Raw genomic sequence first — 19,443 nt, 5'->3', positions numbered from 1 at the left:
GGGGTGTGTGGACACGGGTGAGCGTGTGCAAGTGGTGGGCAGATGTAGGGAAGCGTTTGGTTGCTAGGCGTGGGAAATGGTAGTTGTGTATGGGGGCGTGTGCGACGTTAGTGTTTTGGTGGCGTGGGGAGGCATATGAATAGGTAGGGGGCGTGTATACGGGGAAGGGAGAGGCGTGTGTGTGTAGTAAGCTGGTGGTGGTGTGCGCGGGTGCGGGTTGTGGGGCTGGCTGGTTGTTGGGGGTGGCACTCTTCGCGTGCGCCTCAGTCTTCGCTGGGTGCCAAACAGTGCCGCCTCGATCGTCGTGTCTTAGCGCCACCGCTGCCACATTACCGCCTCCCTCGCCTCCAGCACGTGTCCCTGGAGGCCCCAGTATTCACTCCTGTCTTTGAATCGGAAATTCTTACGAGGTGTGGACTATAGTTCCATAGTTCCGGAAATTATCAATGTTGAGAGCGTAATTGGTAAACATTTCACCTGGCTACCACCTCCATATGTCGGGGCCCATAAAGACAGTAGAACCCTCATTAATTTAGAAATTTATTGTGGCAGGCATTAGTGAGTAAAAAAAGATGGTGATATTTATTGAAACTGTGTAACTGAAAATGCTGTCACGTACAGAGATGAACAGTGCCCTGCAACAGGTGTGTGCAAACTGGCCGTCTTGCAAGCTGACTTGGTGGTGACGTCTCCTGTCAGTGTAAACAGGTGTGTGTGTGGCTCCATACCTAAGGACCAGCTGAGTCACCTGTGTGTTGTTGTTGTGAGGGAGGTGTGGGTGTGTTGTGGGGGAGGGAGGTGTGGGCTCTGTTGAAGTTGTGTTGCCCACCATGAATAGCAGGTAGGATGGGCAACTTTAAGATGGCAGGTGGGGCACAGCGCTCCTCATGCTGCTTTATTGTACTGTTATTATAGCTGCTGTTGCCTGAGCAGAGTTGTTATTGCCGCTGTCACCCTCTAGTGCAACTTGGTGACGTTGATGTTGTTACTCGCTGTTACTGTTGCTGAAGTTTTCCTGCTTCACGCGAGTGTTGGGCGCTGTGGCTGCCTCTTGTCTCCTCTATCCTTCCCTGCTCCACATTCAGATTGGTTTTGGATCAGGTCTGGATGATCGCCGGGTGAGTGTGTTGGTGCGGGTTGTGTCGAGCCTCTCACATGTGACCTCTGTTTTATTTAATGTATTGGAAACATCCAGCTCGCTGACTCTGGCGTCTCCACTTTACTCAGTTGGTTTTGATGAGCGACCAACCAGTGTACACCCTGATGCGTCCATTGTAGGTGTGCGCTGCTTTACTGTTAAGAGTGAGTTGCATCGATTGTGATATTAACTAATTATTGCAGTGTTAAGAGTTAATACAACGGTGTATCATTAACAGTGCTTATGAATGTTGAGAACAAGACGATTGTTGAGGCTTAATTTACAGTTATGGGTGAAGGACTTTGTAAGCCTAATGGAAGTGTAAATGGACTTGTTTAAGTGAACATTGATGCATTTGAACACTGTGTAGGCCTTCTCAAGATGAAGATGAATTTGATGTCGGTGTGCTTCTGGTAGCCTCGAAAACAGTAGGCCTCCTAAAAGTGTTAATTGAACACTAGAAATGACCCTTAAATGTGTTTAGTGATTCTTAGGCCTAATTTGACTTGTATATGAAGAGTGTGTAGTTCTAATTACTGTATAGATTAACATTTTGTAGGACTAATTATGGTGGAGTTGAACATACTAAAGACCCTCGAGTTCGAGTGAACATTGTGTAGCAGTCGTGATGGTGCAGTTGAACAGTATGTAGACAACTTGTGGATGAACATTTCTGTAATCTTGGTGAAAGTGTTGAACATTACGTAGGCTTATTGATGAAGATATAATTGAACATTCGGTATACCTACTGAAGAGATTTTTCATCACTAAATAATTACCAAAGGTGTAAATTAACTTTTATGTAGCTAAGATGAAAATTAAATAGTTAAACATTTAGGCCTAGGATAAAATTTTGGTGAACATTTTGTAGGCTTATTAATGGTGTCGAGGATCACAACTTAAGCTTAGGCCTATTTGTTGGTACGATTACTTTGTTTTGGGCGAGTGAAGATGTGGACCAGAAATCCTATAGGCTTAGTGAAGGTGATGTTGAACCCTTGTATCTAGTGAAGGTGATGTTGAACCGCTGTATCTAGTGAAGGTGATGTTGAACCGCTGTATCTAGTGAAGGTGATGTTGAACCGCTGTATCTAGTGAAGGTGATGTTGAACCGCTGTATCTAGTGAAGGTGATGTTGAACCGCTGTATCTAGTGAAGGTGATGTTGAACCGCTGTATCTAGTGAAGGTGATGTTGAACCGCTGTATCTAGTGAAGGTGATGTTGAACCGCTGTATCTAGTGAAGGTGATGTTGAACCACTGTATCTGGAAGAAGGTGATGTGAACCTTGCCATAGTGAAGGTGATGTTGAACCGCTATATCGGTGATGATGTTGAACCGCTGTATCTGCATTGGTGATGTTGAACCGCTGTATCCTAGTGAGAGTGTGTTGAACCGCTGCCCTTAGTGAGTGATGTTGAACCGCTATATCTAGTAGATGTTGAACCGCTGTATCTAGTGAAGATGATGTTGAACCGCCGTATCTAGTGAAGGTGATGTTGAACACTATCCAAACCAAGTGGAAGGAGGTGTGTGTGTGTGTGTGTGTGTGTGTGTGTGTGTGTGTGTGTGTGTGTGTGTGTGTGTGTGTGTGTGTGTGTGTGTGTGTGTGTGTGTGTGTGTGTGTGTGTGTGTGTGTGTGTGTGTGTGTGTGTGTGTGTGTGTGTGTGTGTGTGTGTGTGTGTGTGTGTGTGTGTGTGTGTGTGTGTGTGTGTGTGTGTGTGTGTGTGTGTGTGTGTGTGTGTGTGTGTGTGTGTGTGTGTGTGTGTGTGTGTGTGTGTGTGTGTGTGTGTGTGTGTGTGTGTGTGTGTGTGTGTGTGTGTGTGTGTGTGTGTGTGTGTGTGTGTGTGTGTGTGTGTGTGTGTGTGTGTGTGTGTGTGTGTGTGTGTGTGTGTGTGTGTGTGTGTGTGTGTGTGTGTGTGTAAGTCATTGTAGAGTGTTGGTTGCAAGGATGGTAATGTAGGAAAGTTTGTTCAATGATGAGTGGGGAGGGTCGGTGTGTGTCGGAAATTGGTGACATGATGAACAAATAAACAGAGGGTAATGTATTAGCATGGCGTTGAGTTAACTTTTATTACGAGTGGTTAAGGTTTCATTAGTGAGAGTTGGGGTGAGTTAAGAGAGAGAGAGAGAGAGAGAGGGGGTGAGTAGCTCGGTGAGAGGGTCGTGTGGCAGCCTGGTGACGCCCTCTTCCCAAGCTTCTCTGATCCTCTTCCGTGCGGCTCGTGTGGTCGCCCCCACCCTATTGTGGCTCCCCAGATTTGTGGCCTTCAGTGCCAACTCTCACACTCCTACCCCCCTCCCACGCTACCTTCTCCACCATGCCCCTCCCTCCCTCCCTCTTCCTTGTATTATCACCACAGTTCCTCTTCCTTCCACACTCCCTCCTCCACCACTGTCCCTCCTCCCACCACTGCCCCTTCTCCCACCACACTCCCTCCTCCCACCACACTCCCTTCTCCCACCACAATCCCTCGTCACAGTCTACTTGTCACAATTCTCCACCAAACAAACTTAACTTGACACGCCGCTGGGAGGAAGAGGTTGCCAGCCGCTGTACTGTACTGTCATCGTCAACCAGTCTACATTGACCTTTGTTAAGTATCGTACTAGAACATAAACGGTTCTAGTACGATACTTTATGCGGATTGTACTGAGGTGGAGAAGAGAAGACACCATTGAATTATTTTTGTTGATATAAATGTTGAGCACATGGGATTAATTGTAAGTCGGGTTTGGTTATATTTGAGGGATTTGATTAAGTTTGGATTAATGTATAGAGAATTGTACTTTATTTATCATTAGAGATCCTTGTGCACTCGGGTTACGTTATGGACACTTTTTGAGAGTATCGATCAGGGGTTTTTTTTTGTTCTGTAAGCAACAGGCGTGAGTGTTTACATGTTTGTGTGTACTCGTAGTCTGACCACTCGTACAGTTTCAGTAGTAGTGTTCATTCTTCAGTTAATACTAAGGGGGTATTATACGTCATCTGTTATTTTTAGTACAGGAACCGAGGAATACACGTGTGTGGGTGGGTGGGTGGGTGGGTGGGTGGGTGTGTGTGTGTAAACGTTAAGTGGCATAATGGGTCAGTTAGTGGAGTACTTTAAATGGTGCTGCACTATGTTAACACACTATACTCACGCTGGTACTTCCTCTATGACGCGCACCCCCTCGTGACCCCCACCCAAGCGTACTGGGGATGACTGAGGCAGGAGATACCAAGACTTGAGTGAACACGAGCAGTAGAAGACAAGCGGAGGAACTTAACATTAGTGAAGACGGCAGAGGAGGAGACGAGACCCACCTGACCTTTGTTGGGTATTATACAGTATAGGAATTAACACTGAATATATAAGAATGACAACACTGTAAATGTGACTCTTGGAAATGACTGGAGTAATGGTGAAATATATTGGAACTGCGAAGCGAGTGAGATTGATGAAGGAATTAAGACTTGTGTATACACTTGAGGAATTAGCCAGAGAGGAAAGGATGAGCAGATGTGTCTGAATATTTTTTTAACCGGGATACGACTTTGATGAATGGGGGAGGGAAGGAATTGAAGTTTAAACACGTGGGTACATGAGAAGATTAGCTAATTTCTTGAGTACTATTTTAATCCCTTGAGTACAGTGAATTATCCCAATAAAACATCATAACTCTTGAGTATGATGGCTCTACCCCTTGAATTAAGTGATTTACCCCTTAGACTACAATGATTCATTCCCTTGATTTAGATGACTGTACTCAAGTTAGTTGTTATAGTACTCAAGGTGTCATTGGTAGAGGGCGGTGTGTGTGTGTGTGTGTGTGTGTGTGTGTGTGTGTGTGTGTGTGTGTGTGTGTGCTGGAGGGAGAGTACCTGTTTGGACTAAGCAATCAGTAATTCGCTGAACCAGTTACTTGTGATTAAAAGCAAACATTTACGCTCTCATCACAGTTACGAGTAGAGTGTTAGTTAGAGGCGGACTCATTAGCAAGAGTTAGTTTGATCGTAAGCTGATACCTGACGATGTTTGCTTGCTGAATTTTTCGCCCCGTTGGTTGCCTGGTGAGCACAGCTGAGGGGGGGAGGGGTAGTTGGCCAGTGGAGCCCTTGATACGATAAAAATGAATACAATTACCCATGGGGTGTACAGGGTGGCGGTATGGTTACTGCTCCCTTATCGCTCAAGTTGCATTTCGAACCTTGTGGTGTGTGTGTGTGTGTTACGCCACAGTCCTCGAGGGCGGACCCTCCCCAGGCTGTGGTTTTCATTAACTGTTGTAACTTAGGTTTATTGGGTAACTTGCGGGGGCGTGGCGGCTGTATCGTGGCACCATGACGGCGCTTCACTGTCCCCCGCCATCACCCCTCTTACCCTCAACGCTTCTGCGCCACAATATGGGAAGGTGCACGTGTTGGCAAGAGCTTCCATAATCTTAGGTGATGGTGGACGAGCAAGCTCAACTGTCACACTAGAGACATTTGTTATGGGTTTCATAACTTTGTATTGTGTAAAGGAACAGAACTCATTGTAGGTATAAACAGGATGATGATATATGTGTGGCAAGGTAATGGTATTGTGCGTCGCGGTGGGTGAGTGAATATAGTACAGTAATCGTCTTCTTGACGCAACTAACGCTGGTTCTAGTCCCGCGGGCGGCCCCTGACTGGAGTGACCTCAGTCGACCCAGCTGCACATTGGGTAGTCAGTATAATTTAGCGCAGGTTACACCGTTTTCTTGTGTACCGAAGGTTTTTTCTTGAGAGGGAAGGGGAGGGAGTTGTATATTTTGTGTCCTCGGTGGTGGTGGTGGTCTGGTCCCTCAGCCTCCAGCCATAAGTCTGGCCAAACTAATATTGACCTCGACTTGTGTATTACTTATGATGCCAGTTGTGAGAGTCGCGGGAACCTCTTAGCCAGTGGGTGTGTTTTTCAAGACGCTGCCCGTGTAAACAGCCCGAGGTATGGATCACTTGAAGATTAGGCACCCCAGCTTATTCCACATGATGATTAAACACCCTGACGCTAACCTAACCTAACCTAACCCCCCGCGCAGGTAGCGTTAGGGTATTTTACCAGTTGAAATATGCTTGGGTGAATAATATTATGGTATTTACGAGTGTATCTTTACCTTTTTTCTCCCCTTGTGAAACTTTTTGGTCGAGCTTTAGTAGAATACCCAAATCATAACTCAAGTTCCAGTGATTGAACTTGAGTTGATTGGGCGATTGACTAAGATTACCACATGGACTTGAGAGTTTAACTGCAGTTTGTTAGAGGCCAGGTCCAGCAGCTCCCTGGTTTAGGCTGCATTCTCCTCGACATTGTGATTCAGAGTTAAACGGTGTCATGCTGGAGATGGAGATTGCCCTCATATTTTCCAGCCGTCGACTCCTGAGCAGTATCGGTTTTCCATAATCCATACTTCCGCGGTGGTGTAAAAACCCTCCAGGGGATTTACAGTTTGTTTTTAATACAATAATTTTCAACTTGGGACGAATGATACTATGACCCGTGTGATGTGTTGATCCATCTACCTCTCCTCGTAAACTGTTTGGCCGTGTGATGTTGATATTCTCTCTCTCTCTCTCTCTCTCTCTCTCTCTCTCTCTCTCTCTCTCTCTCTCTCTCTCTCTCTCTCTTACATGTATCCTATTGGTAATAAGCCCTTCGATATATGAAACGTTGTCGTGTATATCCTCAACATACATAGCAGTACGGTAAATATAAACAGAAAGTGCAGGGAAAGGCGTAAAACTTGACGTGTTGGTGAGAGGTGTATTGAAGAACTTGGACACCCTTGAAGCAGCAGGTAGAGGTCTCGTGTTTCTTACAGGAGTGGGATGTTAGGTTAGGTTAGGTTAGGTTAGGTTAGGTTAGGTTAGGTTAGGTTGCTCTCAAACATGAAACGTAATAACAGCTATCGAATGTAGAGGGGGGATGACGAGGACTTTTTAATGTGAAGGGAGGGGGTGCTGGGATCTGAGGGAGGGAGACGCTGGGACCTGAGGGAGGGAGACCTTGCTGAGCCCTGAGGAGGAGACACCGGGACCTGAAATGTGAGTGGGAGGGAGACACTGTGAGCCTGAGGAGGAGACACTGGGACCTGAGGAGGGAGACACTGGAACCTGAGGAGGGCGCTGGAACCTGAGGGTGGGAGACACTAGGACCTGAGAAAATGGATGGATAATGTCACTGAACAAAAAGAGACCTGCCAGGGGGCGGTGGACCTGGTCGTTTACAAGGTGTTAGACTTATGATTGTGCGTTCTCAATTAGAGGCAATAAAGAGGACTGGATACCCGTCTCTCACCTCTCACACATGGTGGTAGTAGTCCACATGAGGACGTGCGTGGCCAGGGTGAGCCACTGGGAAGAACAGTTTAAGGCAACACGAATCAGATTTAACGTTTTGGCCAAGTTTAGGAGTTATGTTACTTCCTGGGAGATGGTGGGTTGTAGACGGTCCGAGAATATTAATGTGGAGGGCAGGAGGGATTGGAATGCTGTTATGGTTTGAGTTTGAAATTGATGGTGATATTTTTCATCAGTGTGCATGAGTGTTATTGGTGGCGTGATCAATACTCGTGCTGTGGAGGCACAAGCTTGTGGACGCTCAGTGACGTAAACAAAATAAACATTGGGGAGACTAGAGGGTCACTAGCTCTCCTTCCTTCTAGCGTGACTCCAGGTTGTTGTTCCACCGGAAACAGCCGATGGCTTGATAGTTGTTGTAACAGTATTAATCTGGTCTAAAATATGGTTATTTCTTCATTGGTAAAAGTTGTTTGCCTATTTGATGAGTGCCAGAATTAGTTTGATATCATTAGGTATGGGAGGACCGTGTCTGTGAATTTACGGTGGTAGCGGGTGTATGGCCCGGCCGTGCCTGGACCCACCATTCACAGTCACCTTGTGTCACCCTGGGGGAATTCGCTCCTCACCTTCCCTCACGCGCGCGCCTCACCTAGAGTCAGAGGTTCAAGAATTGTTGTCTTATTATTTCCTGGAATTCCTGGTCAACTTTTTTCTTCCCCGATGAAGTACCGAGGGACATAATGTTGATGGTGAAATACTTGTGGTTATAGTCTTACTTGGCATTCATTATTATATCTCTGGGACTTTATTCTAGCAGGTAATGAACTGAGCACTCCAAGAAAATAAATTGATGTTGAGGTTGTTGGTGATGGAGTGAGATGATGGGTTGAGAAGGGCAGAGTTGTGATGCAGGCCGGACCATGTGTGGTGTACAGGACAGTGGTAGCCAGTTAGTGCCACCCGTGTTTGTGTCGTTAGTGCAGTGCCGGCCGCCTCACCATGACTGGCCACGATCACAGTGTCACTTATAGAACGTCCAGTTAAGCCTGCGGGCGTGGCACTGCTGGTGATTCGTCTGACTGTGAAGCGTTTTAGATGGCCAGAGTAGTCGTCAAAACCTTGGTCAGTCTTCAAGATGATGAAGTACAGCGGCGGTCACCGCCTGCGGCGCCGCAATTCATGTACGGCTCTCAGGACGCGGCCGCCGCGGGGGGAGGGCGACCTCATGGCCGCCACCTACCGCCAGCCCAGGGTCCGCCGCCTCAGTGTTAGGGAACACTCACACACGGAGTCTCCGCAGGCAGGAGCTGAGGGAGACCGGGCAGGGGCGCCAGTACCAGCAGCAGGAGGGACGCCGACTGCCGCTCCTGCCACGCCCCCTCTGGGGTCTGACCCCTCCCTCAGGGTGAGCACCATCCTCAAGCGCTGGAACTCCCACCGTGAGCGTCGCCTCAGTGACTCCCGCACCACCCACGACTCCACCCTCGACACTCCCCCCTCCTCCAGGAAGTTCTCGTCATGGTAGGCCACCCGCCCTCTCCTGCATGTGCCCCTCTCTGTGTCTTTCACTAATCGTTTGTCTTTGTGTCTTGTAACCCGTGTAGTCATAAGCTGTTTCTCGCTTGTTTCATATTAATTTACTTAAAGTGGTACTGTACCTCTTTATGACTGCTTCTTGATTAGTACTGTAACCATAAACTGTCGACTTTCATTATTTTATATTTCTCAGACCACCTTAAACACACACACACACACACCCCTACACACACACACCCCTACACACACACACACACACCTACACACACACACACACACACACACACACACTACACACACACACACACACCTACACACACACACACACCTACACACACACCTACACACACACACCTACACACACACACACCTACACACACACACACACACACATATACATTGTTTTCTAGTATATCCACGATGGCAAGTGTGTAATCTGAACACTTGTCACAGCCGACACCATCAACGACAAAATGATGTTGTGCAGCAACATTGCCTAAAATATTATTCCTTGGCTACGTGTGATGTACTGTACTGTACTTGTTAAATGTCAGTTGTAATACTGAAGCTGGCCCCACAGACTGACACTCCACAAGCTCCTCCAGCAAAAACATGTAATACAATCAGTCTTGAGTTTATGAAACTTAAGGTTGTCGCTGACAGAACTCAATAAATATGCAAGAGATGTTGTAGCCTGTGAGGATTTTGTTACTCCGCCTTGTCCTGACACTGTCGCCGGAGTGAACACTTTGATCGGATTATTTACAGGAAACCTCGTGAGGACCCAACAGCTGCTCCCGCCTTACCTTGCCAGCCACACCATGTGCATCAACTGGTGGAACGTTGAGGTGTATTAATATGATTGATTACTCAGATTAGGAAAAGATACGAGTGATGTAGATAATCCACTGCACTCGACAGCAGACTGTCAGAACTGAGTGTGGTGAGCACCCCCGTGACGCCGAACCTCCCCCAGAGCACTACCTCAGGTCTCTATGCGAGTGGGCCCGAACGCTCAACAGTCCTCCTGATGTAAACTAGGCAGCTTTTTACAGTCCAGCAGCTCCCACTTAGTGTAGGACCTTCCCGACCCCACCATGTACCCCAGTCCCACCCCATCTACGTACTCTCACCCTCTTAGTCACCATCTTGTGTCACACACCTGTTACATCTTCCACACTTGGTATGGTAACAGACGCAAATAATTCTTTACGGAAAAACAATTTTATTAATATTTTGTCTTCGTGGCACGTAACGAGTGTGGAGATTGCAGTGAGCGGAGGTTTGGCCCACGGTTAGGTTAGGTTAGGATTGGTTAGAGGTGAAATTAGGTTAAGTGTTAATCAAGGTCTACTGTATAGACCTTGGACCTAACCACCCTGGCCCAAACCAAACGTCCTACTGTACGGTCTTGTGTACTTAGGAGCTGACTCCTTAAACATTATTGACCAATTAATTATGAAAGCGAATAAGTACAAAATTTTCACGTTAAAATACAAACGGACACATTTTTCTCCTTATAAATGTCATCAATTAATTCTTGTCAAAGTAATACATGAACCGAGTCGGGGAGGTGATGCTAGACAGTGATTCCTTGAGCGAGAGTCCAGGTCAAGGTACACTCCTTGCCTACAGCGAATGTAGTGAGTGGTCACAGTGTGCGCCAAGAGCAGTGGATAATATCGAGGCTGCTCCCACTTCTCCCCTCCAGGCCGTGTTTATATTCATGGTATCATTTAGTGGGAGTATTGTGCAGTTTATTATTGTGTGGTGGGCTGGAGCCAAGCCATTGATACTGCGGTGATAGTGGTGACCGGGGAGAACTGAGCTCTACTCTCCACGCCTCCCACAGTATATACTGAGTGGGGGGAGTATGAGTTGGGAAATCGAGGAGGAATAGAGGAATGGGGATGATGAAAGAAAGATTAAGAGACCAAGAGATAACAGAGAGGAAAATAGAAGACAGAAATGGTGATGGTAGTGGTGGATGAGGTTGCTTTCACCGCGAGCATTGTTGGAGGTGTCAGGTTTAACTCTTGCTCGCGGTGGGCAGTTGATGCAACGTGCCATCCCTTGTTGATAAATTGCTGCAACAGTACACTCACCTCAGAGCCGAAATCTGAAGGGTGATTTCATGTGGTTTAATCGCCGACTACGCATGAGACGAAGGACATGTATGTGTGTGCACCTCCCCCCCCCACCATGACTTACCTTGGTTACCTGTGTCGACTCAACGCTCTCCTCATTTTTAACCTATCAATGTTTACTTCTTTATCGACCATAATATTGTTTAGCCTTTAGCACGTTGTTAAGTTAACGTCCTGCTGTATATATTAACTCAGTTGTATGAGATCATCTACCCCCTTTATTTCACACACACTCACTCACACACACTCACACACATACACACACTCACACACTCACTCACACACACTCACTCACTCACTCACTCACTCACTCACTCACTCACTTCAATTTACAGTGTCTTTTGTATTTCGTATTTCAGTGATCCCTATCATTACACCGAGTCCGTTATCAATCATGGCGAATCTTGGTGATTACTGTGTCAATTAGTGGGAATTACTCGTGGCCGCTGATGGTGATTACTGCTTACGCCTCTCTCTCTCTCTCTCTCTCTCTCTCTCTCTCTTTCCACATACAAATCAACATTATTTGCTGGCATTTTTATTCTTACTCTTCCGACGTATTACACTAAAAAGTTGTCAGAGCTATAGTTCTTTTACACACACACACACACACACACACACATAAGGCAGCTACACCTACAGTAATCTACACCCAACCCTTGACCACGACCCCCTCCTCCTTCCCCCCCTCCCGGGCCATTAACTCAAACCAAGTCTTGTATTCTGTTGTTGACATTGAAAAAGGGAATGTGGGGAGGGATGGTGTTCGTTCAAGGTGTGATAGTTTACACCTTAGTTTTCGTAAGACGTAGCCAAGAGGGGGGAGGGGGGGGAGAGAGAGGTGCCTTGTGTGGTTGTGGTTGTGGCTGGGTATGTGTGTGTGGTGACGTCATTGTTGTCTTCTCTACGGGGTGTGTTAATTTGGTTGACTGATTGTATGTTTATCCACGGGTGATGTTATTGCAACTCTCCCGGAGCTCTGAGTCGTTGTTGTGACTCGTTGAGATGAGAGTGAGTTGTGGGGACGTGAGTGTGAGAGAGAGAGACTGAGACTTGTTTATATATCTCAGTGTCTCTCTCACCTCAAGCAGTATCACGGAGAAAACTTAAAAACACCTTCCCAACTTGGCAACACCCCCCCCCCCTCCACACACATACAGACTATCTCACCAATAACGACGCAACTGAACAGGATAATTAATCATTGTGCTACTATATGCTTGACACATCTGAGAGTGGGTACAGTGTTATAGTGGCCCTTGGCATTTATTGGATATTAATACCCATCCTCCGACCTGTTGAAGTAAGCAGCCAGCTGGTGACATACTCGTTGTTATTCTTCACGCCTCTGTTATTAATTGAAACACTCAAACTTGATGATTACAGTGTGTTGTGTATAGTCTCTCTCTCTCTCTCTCTCTCTCTCTCTCTCTCTCTCTCTCTCTCTCTCTCTCTCTCTCTCTCTCTCTCTCTCTCTCTCTCTCTCTCATTATAATAAAAACAATTATCTAAATATTTTACTGATCAAATTTATTAGAGGTATTTACAACAGGGAGATGGTGCAGTACTCTCCTAAATCTCTCGTATATAGAACCAAAATCCATGTATCAAGCACACTATTGTCACGGCCAGGTAGACGTGATGTGTCCGTGTATGTTGAAGCAGCAGGGTCTTATATTTAACACAGGTATACATTTTCTGTGGTGATGATATTTTTTTGAAGTGATATCTTATGTGATTTGATTTCTAGTCATGTGTGTGTGTGTGTGTGTGTGTGTGTGTGTGTGTGTGTGTGTGTGTGTGTGTGTGTGTGTGTGTGTGTGTGTGTGTCACTCGGGGTCTGGGCCATTAAGGTGTGGGCCACGCCAGGTATATACTGTAATCGCTACGCCTCCATTAGTCTTGTGATGTTACTCATACCTTCTGTCTCTCTTTACAGGTAAGCGTCGCACCTCGTCCATGTGGAGAGCCGTGAGTAGAGCCGTGTGGGGGAGGCAGGGGGAGATAGCAGTGGTAGGAAGCAGTAAAGAGTCAGCAGCCGTGGTAGGAATCAATAAAGAGTCAGCAGCAGCAGTAGTAGGAAGGAGTGAAGAGTCAGCTGAAGCATTAAAGAGTCAGCGGTGGTCATGCAAGAGGGAGTAAAGTAGATGAGGAAACTGAACACCATTAGAGAGTTGTTGATGATAACGTGTGTGTGTGTGTGTGTGTGTGGGTCAGAGGGGAGGAAGCAACGTTGCCACCGTCAAGTCCCTCCAAGAATTATGACCAAGATTAACAGCGATAAAAAGGACGAGGAAAATTCTCACAAGAGGCACAAGATAAAAGGATCAAAGTTACGGTGCCATTGACGAGTGATAACGATGGTCGGGCCTTTGGGTATGAGGGTATCACTGGTATGAGGGTATCTCTAGTACAAGGGACTCTCTGGTATGAGGGTATCTCTAGTATAAGGAACTCACTGGTATGTGGGTATCTCTAGTATAAGGGACTCGCTGGTATGAGGGTATCTCTAGTATAAGGGACTCGCTGGTATGAGGGTATCTCTAGTATAAGGGACTCTCTGGTATGAGGGTATCTCTAGTATAAGGGACTCGCTGTTATGAGGGTATCTCTAGTATAAGGGACTCTCTGGTATGAGGGTATCTCTAGTATAAGGGACTCGCTGGTATGAGGGTATCTCTTGTATAAGGGACTCTCTGGTATGAGGGTATCTCTAGTATAAGGAACTCACTGTTATGAGGGTATCTCTAGTATAAGGGACTCGCTGGTATGAGGGTATCTCTAGTATAAGGGACTCTCTGGTATGAGGGTATCTCTAGTATAAGGGACTCGCTGGTATGAGGGTATCTCTAGTATAAGGGACTCGCTGGTATAGAGGGGTATCTCTAGTATAAGGGGACTCTCTGGTATGAGGGTACTCTTGTATAAGGGACTCTCTCTGGTATGTAAGTGTCTAGTACTCCTCCCTTTGAGTATGAGGGTATCTCTAGTATAAGGAACTCACTGGTATGAGGGTATCTCTAGTATAAGGGACTCGCTGGTATGAGGGTATCTCTTGTATAAGGGACTCTCTGGTATGAGGGTATCTCTAGTATAAGGGACTCTCTGGTATATATTAGGGTGTTATTGGTATTCTTATTAATGCCGCAGTTGTCACGGGTAAATAAGGCCAAGTGAAAATAGGTAAAGTGCGGCTAGAAAAGATAGATATATTTTTTAAATCATCAACCAGCGTGGATCTGTCAGGAGCCTCGTGTACCACTGTGTGTCGGGAGGTTAAGATGTTGAGAGTAAAGTAGAGAAGGGCGTCCTGGGGTGATGGCGGCGACTTACGAGTTATCAGTCACTCGCTAAGCTATAAACTCCAGCTGAGACGACCATGAAACATTCCAGGATGGGGCCAGGATTGTGTCAGGGCCATTGGTGTGGGGATTTGTAAACTCGACAGCGACTGAAATCAATGTAGGAAAGGAAAATAAATTCTCTTTGGCATCTAATGTCCTTCTCGGCCATAAAACCTAAGTTATTTTTCAATTTTTGTGGCGTTGTATTAGCAATCGTGTTGGAGGGGACTAAGCATAGTTTGGTTTCAGATAAAGTAGTTGTGTTGTAAAGGTTTTATTTGTAAGATGCCAGTAAAGCGGACCTACAGAGTGAGATGGGTCACTGTTGGCGGAATGAAAATGGGTGAACATTACGATGTCCAGATGCCTGCCTCTTAAAGTACAGATTGCCGCAATTTAGGGAGGCCAGAAAAAAGTGTGTGGTTGTTTTCTTTGTATAGGAATCATTGTGTTGATGCCAAGCTCTTATATCTGCTTCACCGTTAAATGGAAACTGAAGAAGAATCCAACTCTCTCGCTGATCTGTTTGTGTTATATATTACCGTACTATGCGACTCAAGATCACCCACATCTTTTTTTACCTTCACTGATCTCAATAAGCGTATTTTGACAGAGTTTATAAATGTTAACTCTTGAACTAAGTGCAGACATGTTAACAAACTTAAACATTCTGAAAATTGGGATATAATCATGTGTGTTAAAGCATGACTCTTACCAACCTAGAACTGGACTACAACAACGGTGAAAAGTAAAACTCCCAAGTGATCATTTAACCCAGGTACTCCCCGACGCCTCGTCTTGTTGCCAGAACACCCCAGCAAAATAGTATTACCGGCCACCAAGTTTAAAGGTTAGAAAGAGGAGTAAGTTTACAGATCCAGAGAGATGTTGGGTACACACCGCAAGACGCAGAGCCGTGTAACTCTACCTCCTTCCTGCCACGACCCAGGACAAAGGAGGATGACAGGGCGATTTAGGAGTTGGATAATTTTGTAAACAATCTACTCCGTCGGGACTTTAGTTTCAAGGAGAGTTGTAAAACAAGAGGTAAAATACTACACCGTAGGAACGTTAGTGTTCTTGGCTCCACGCCGCTGTAGTATTGTCATCATACTTCGTTAAGCTTCCTTCAAAGTTGTGTGAGAGTCGTGACGTCAATAGATAGCACTCGTTTGCAGCTGTGGTAATACCAAAAACTTAATGATTTATTTCTTTGGCGTTTGTATCTCATATTCTTCTAGGAACGTGCTGTACAAAACTGACTTTTCGTGCACGAAACCGATTATCCCACCCGGACTCAGTGAAGGATCTCCAGTGTATAGTACTAAACCAAGTATTACGGCAATGCTCTCAGCAACGACAGTGTCTCCCCCTCCCCCAACCACCACCACCACAGTCGACGGCCGGACCTGGAGAACACGGTAAACATGGGGCACGGGAGCCTGCAGTGGTTATTGAAACATCAAACATTCCCATTGTGGTGTTGACTCACCTGGCATAATAACCAAGAAATGGAACTTGACTCCGGGACGCAGACGTTGTAGCTTGTGTGAGCTCTGCCACACTGACCTTCTGTCACTATTCCTGTAAAGCATGTACAGGTTTGTATTTTATTTGTTTATTTATTCATAGATGTTAAAGAAAACATTTCTATAAAAGACATGCAAGAATCTTAACATATGACAGTAAGGTAGGAAGGGTAGAGGGACTGTGCCAATATATGTCTGTCAGTGGTAAGAGGTTGTTATCGCGTGATTAAGATGATTTACCCCATAAGTTCAGTATAATCGTACTCAAGGGAATAATCTATCGTGTTCAGAGGGCGAAGACATCGAAGGGCTTAAATCATTGTACTAACGGGGTTAAATCATTGTACTCAAGGGGTACTTCAAAACTCCCGGCAGTGTGTTATTCTCGTGTATCTAAGGCCGGGATTCCCCTTGTAAGATTTTATAATGTTTCCTCCTTACAATATCTCATGCCAGTTATCTTCAAAATGATCTCCCTGCGAAATATTACCACTTTCCAGACTCTTGAGAATATCCACAAAAAGCTGTTCTTCTCCTACATATCTTCACATTCAGCTGGCAAAGCTTCGTGCCAGCGTCGTTGCTGTCTTATCCCCCCAGGCAGCCTTCTGGTAGGTGGGTGCTTCCCTGGCTGCCCCTCTACCCATTACCTCCATCTGGCTATATCAGTGTGTGCATTACCCCTCACTGCCATCCTCCTCCTCGCTCATCGTCAGTTCTCGTGTAAGAGTCACAGGTGAGCCACACTGGCCGTTATGCCTCTGAACGCTGAGTCGCCACTAAAAGATCATACGCCTCACACTGACCACTACACGGAGAGGATCCCATAACCACGTTAAGGTCCAAGTTCCGCTGCCTGATACGGGGTTATCATCTCTGCGGATGGGGGAGCGTGTCCACTTCTTGCTCTCCGTGGTTTATATCGGGAACATTTAGAGTCGGAGGCAGCAGGCAGTCAAGTGGGGGGTAAAGCATGTGTTGGGGATTACATAGAGATTCTTCCATGAGAATTCGTCTGGCTCTTCCGAGATTTCTTGTAAAACTTGAGAATGAAGATTTTACAGACGCTAGTGTATTTTATGTTTCCATCTTATGTATGTTTTAATGAGAAGTTTTATATTTGGGTTACTTACCTCTGCCGCCGACGGGGTAGGGCGGTCAGTGCCGGCTTTATATTGTAATCTTCACTGTATACATAAGAATATCCACAACATAACTCGGAAACGGCAAGAGGTATAATAATCTTACTTGGAGTTTATATACCTGTGAGTAAGGCTAAAAGGTCAAGGGTCAAGGTCACAGAGAGAGTAAGTTGTAAGTTAACCCTCAGTTGGGTTTGCTCTTAACTGGTTAGGTAATTTTCTCATTTCAGAAGTAGTTGAACAGCTGGGGGCCTCGTGCACCGTGTGTTGCGGTACACACAGATGGCTTTTATTATGTGACCGTCCTTCACCTGCTGAGGTCTTCTTGTGTATTGTTATTCATATATGTATATCTGTCGTCAGGACAACGGAACGTGCACACTGGCGTGACGGACACGTGTGTGACGCCATGTTGCGAGTTATCTGATGGAACACGACCAGGGAGAACATGTCTAGTGTTATGCTTGCTCTTGTTTTATCAACCTATTATTTATATTTTTTTTCATTTTACTTTTAACTCTTACATATTTTCATTTTGTGAGGATATTCAGTTAATTTGTTCCTCTATTTACATCAGCAACTGTTACAAAGATGTGAATGAATATAATCGCTAATAATTTTTTACCTAAACGTTGGATCTTATGTGTGTTAGTAACGAGTTGTGTGTGTGTGTGTGGTCAGCATGTTCGCCTCGCAAACGAGTGGACTCGGGTTCGATCCCCGGGCAGGGTGAAACCATGGGCAAGTTTCTTTACGCCATTTGCCTCTGTCTACCCAGTAGTAATTGGAAACCAGGATGTTAATCGATTTGCGGATCGTATTCCGGGGTAATGGTTAGCCAGTGCAGTTGGCGAGTTGTCCGGTCTTCTCGGACTATTCCTTGACACTGGGTCATGCAACTTGTTAACTCAGGGTGTGGTTGTTGTGTTGGCGACAGCTTCTACACCTTAAACAAATTCACGCCTAGGTGGCCCTTGAGCCGGCCATCCTCGTTACACGAGGGGCAGCCATTATGTGTGTGTGTTCGTCCGTTTTTGCACCATGTTGCTAAGCGTCTCTTACTGAGCTTCCCGGGTTTACTGTAAGTACCTCCACAAACAAAAACGTATTTTTCCCTCCCAATATTTCACAATTTGCGGCCGAATTCATCCCCCTTTTTTCTGCGACTTGTGACTTTAGATTAAGAATTTCATGCAGGCAGAATTGGTCGGGGAAAAACTGTATGAGTGGAGGTGAGGTTTTGAGCCCCAGAGGATCAGCGTTGATATTGGCCGCTGGAAGTTGGCTCAACCTCATTCCAGGATCTGTTTGCTCGCCCGCCCTTCCCGTACAGATTGTTTAATCAGGAAATTGCCACGGAGATGAAATAGCGTATTTTTTTCATATGCCGTTAGTCTTCCAACTTTATTTTAATATATTTTTTTCTTGGTGAATAGCAAATTTTTTACGGCAACAGAAGACAGATTTCAATGTCGGGTGTATTTGTGTTCTTACTTACTGTGTTGATAGAGTCAAGACCTGAGTGGTAGAGGTTAGCTGCGGGGAGGACCTGTCACGTGAGGTACCTGACGAATCATGGCCAGGTACACACGACCCTGGGTGTATGACGGTCGTGGAGTTGCTCCTGTGGGTAAAGATTACTCGTATTGACTCACCCCACACACTCGCCTCCACACGCCCCACACACTCGCCTCCACACGCCCCACGTACTTGTCTCCACACGCCCTCCACACACTCACCTCCACACACGCGCCACACACTACCACTTCCCCATGTTCTTCGAAAGGCTCCACTTAGTACACGCTGAACTTTCATTCTGATTCCCAGCCGTTCGTCTATTGGATAAAATACGGAGGGTGACGGCGGGCCCTCCATGTCAGACCGCCATGCAACCAGCCTCCGCTTCAGGGGAAGTTTAGACCTTTCACAAGTGGGTCCCAGAGATGGTTTTTGTTCGTCAGGACGCTAGAGGGTTAGACCTGTCTGGTGGTAGGTCCTTGTTATCGTTTCCATAGTGGAGGTTATTGAGGAGTTGTGGCTTTTATGCTATCCTTCTCTGGTGCGTTATGGCGGTAGCCAAGCGCAGTCCCTGGCACCCACAAAAAATGTTTGCTCTGGCTCCGCCAAATGAGTGTGCAGCAAGGATTTTGATGGGCGGGGGCGTGCAGGGGAAGGCCGTGTCAAGACCCAGGAACCTCGTGTTTAAGTTTTCCTGGATGGACGTGTGTGTGTAGGGGGGGTATCATAAGCAGTGCCAGTAAACAGTGTCCGTGTGCTGAAACAGCTGCGTTGGGTTTT

At 46.2% G+C, this 19,443-nt stretch overlaps 1 protein-coding gene across 6 annotated transcripts in view; it reads left to right on the top strand.

Annotated features, from left to right (window-relative positions):
- The first annotated feature begins 270 nt into the window (after positions 1–270).
- Positions 271–19,443, top strand: part of LOC121875198 (rap guanine nucleotide exchange factor 2-like) — a 111,963-nt gene continuing 92,790 nt past the window's right edge. For 4 of the 6 annotated variants that reach the window (XM_042379673.1, XM_042379665.1, XM_042379680.1 and 1 more), the window contains exons 1-2: positions 272–410; positions 8,262–8,968. In XM_042379673.1, coding sequence (XP_042235607.1) covers positions 8,583–8,968 — 386 coding nt within the window. In that variant the 5' untranslated portion in view covers positions 272–410; positions 8,262–8,582. Of the gene's footprint in view, positions 411–8,261; positions 8,969–19,443 lie in introns of all 6 variants that reach the window. The other 2 variants (XM_042379692.1, XM_042379657.1) reach the window with 2 other exon arrangements.

This window comes from Homarus americanus, unplaced genomic scaffold (assembly GCF_018991925.1).
Source record: "Homarus americanus isolate GMGI-L3 unplaced genomic scaffold, GMGI_Hamer_2.0 scaffold14532, whole genome shotgun sequence".
Taxonomy (NCBI): domain Eukaryota; kingdom Metazoa; phylum Arthropoda; class Malacostraca; order Decapoda; family Nephropidae; genus Homarus; species Homarus americanus.
The sequence above is the reverse complement of the archived record's forward strand: the minus strand, read 5'-3'. Positions and strand labels throughout refer to the sequence as shown.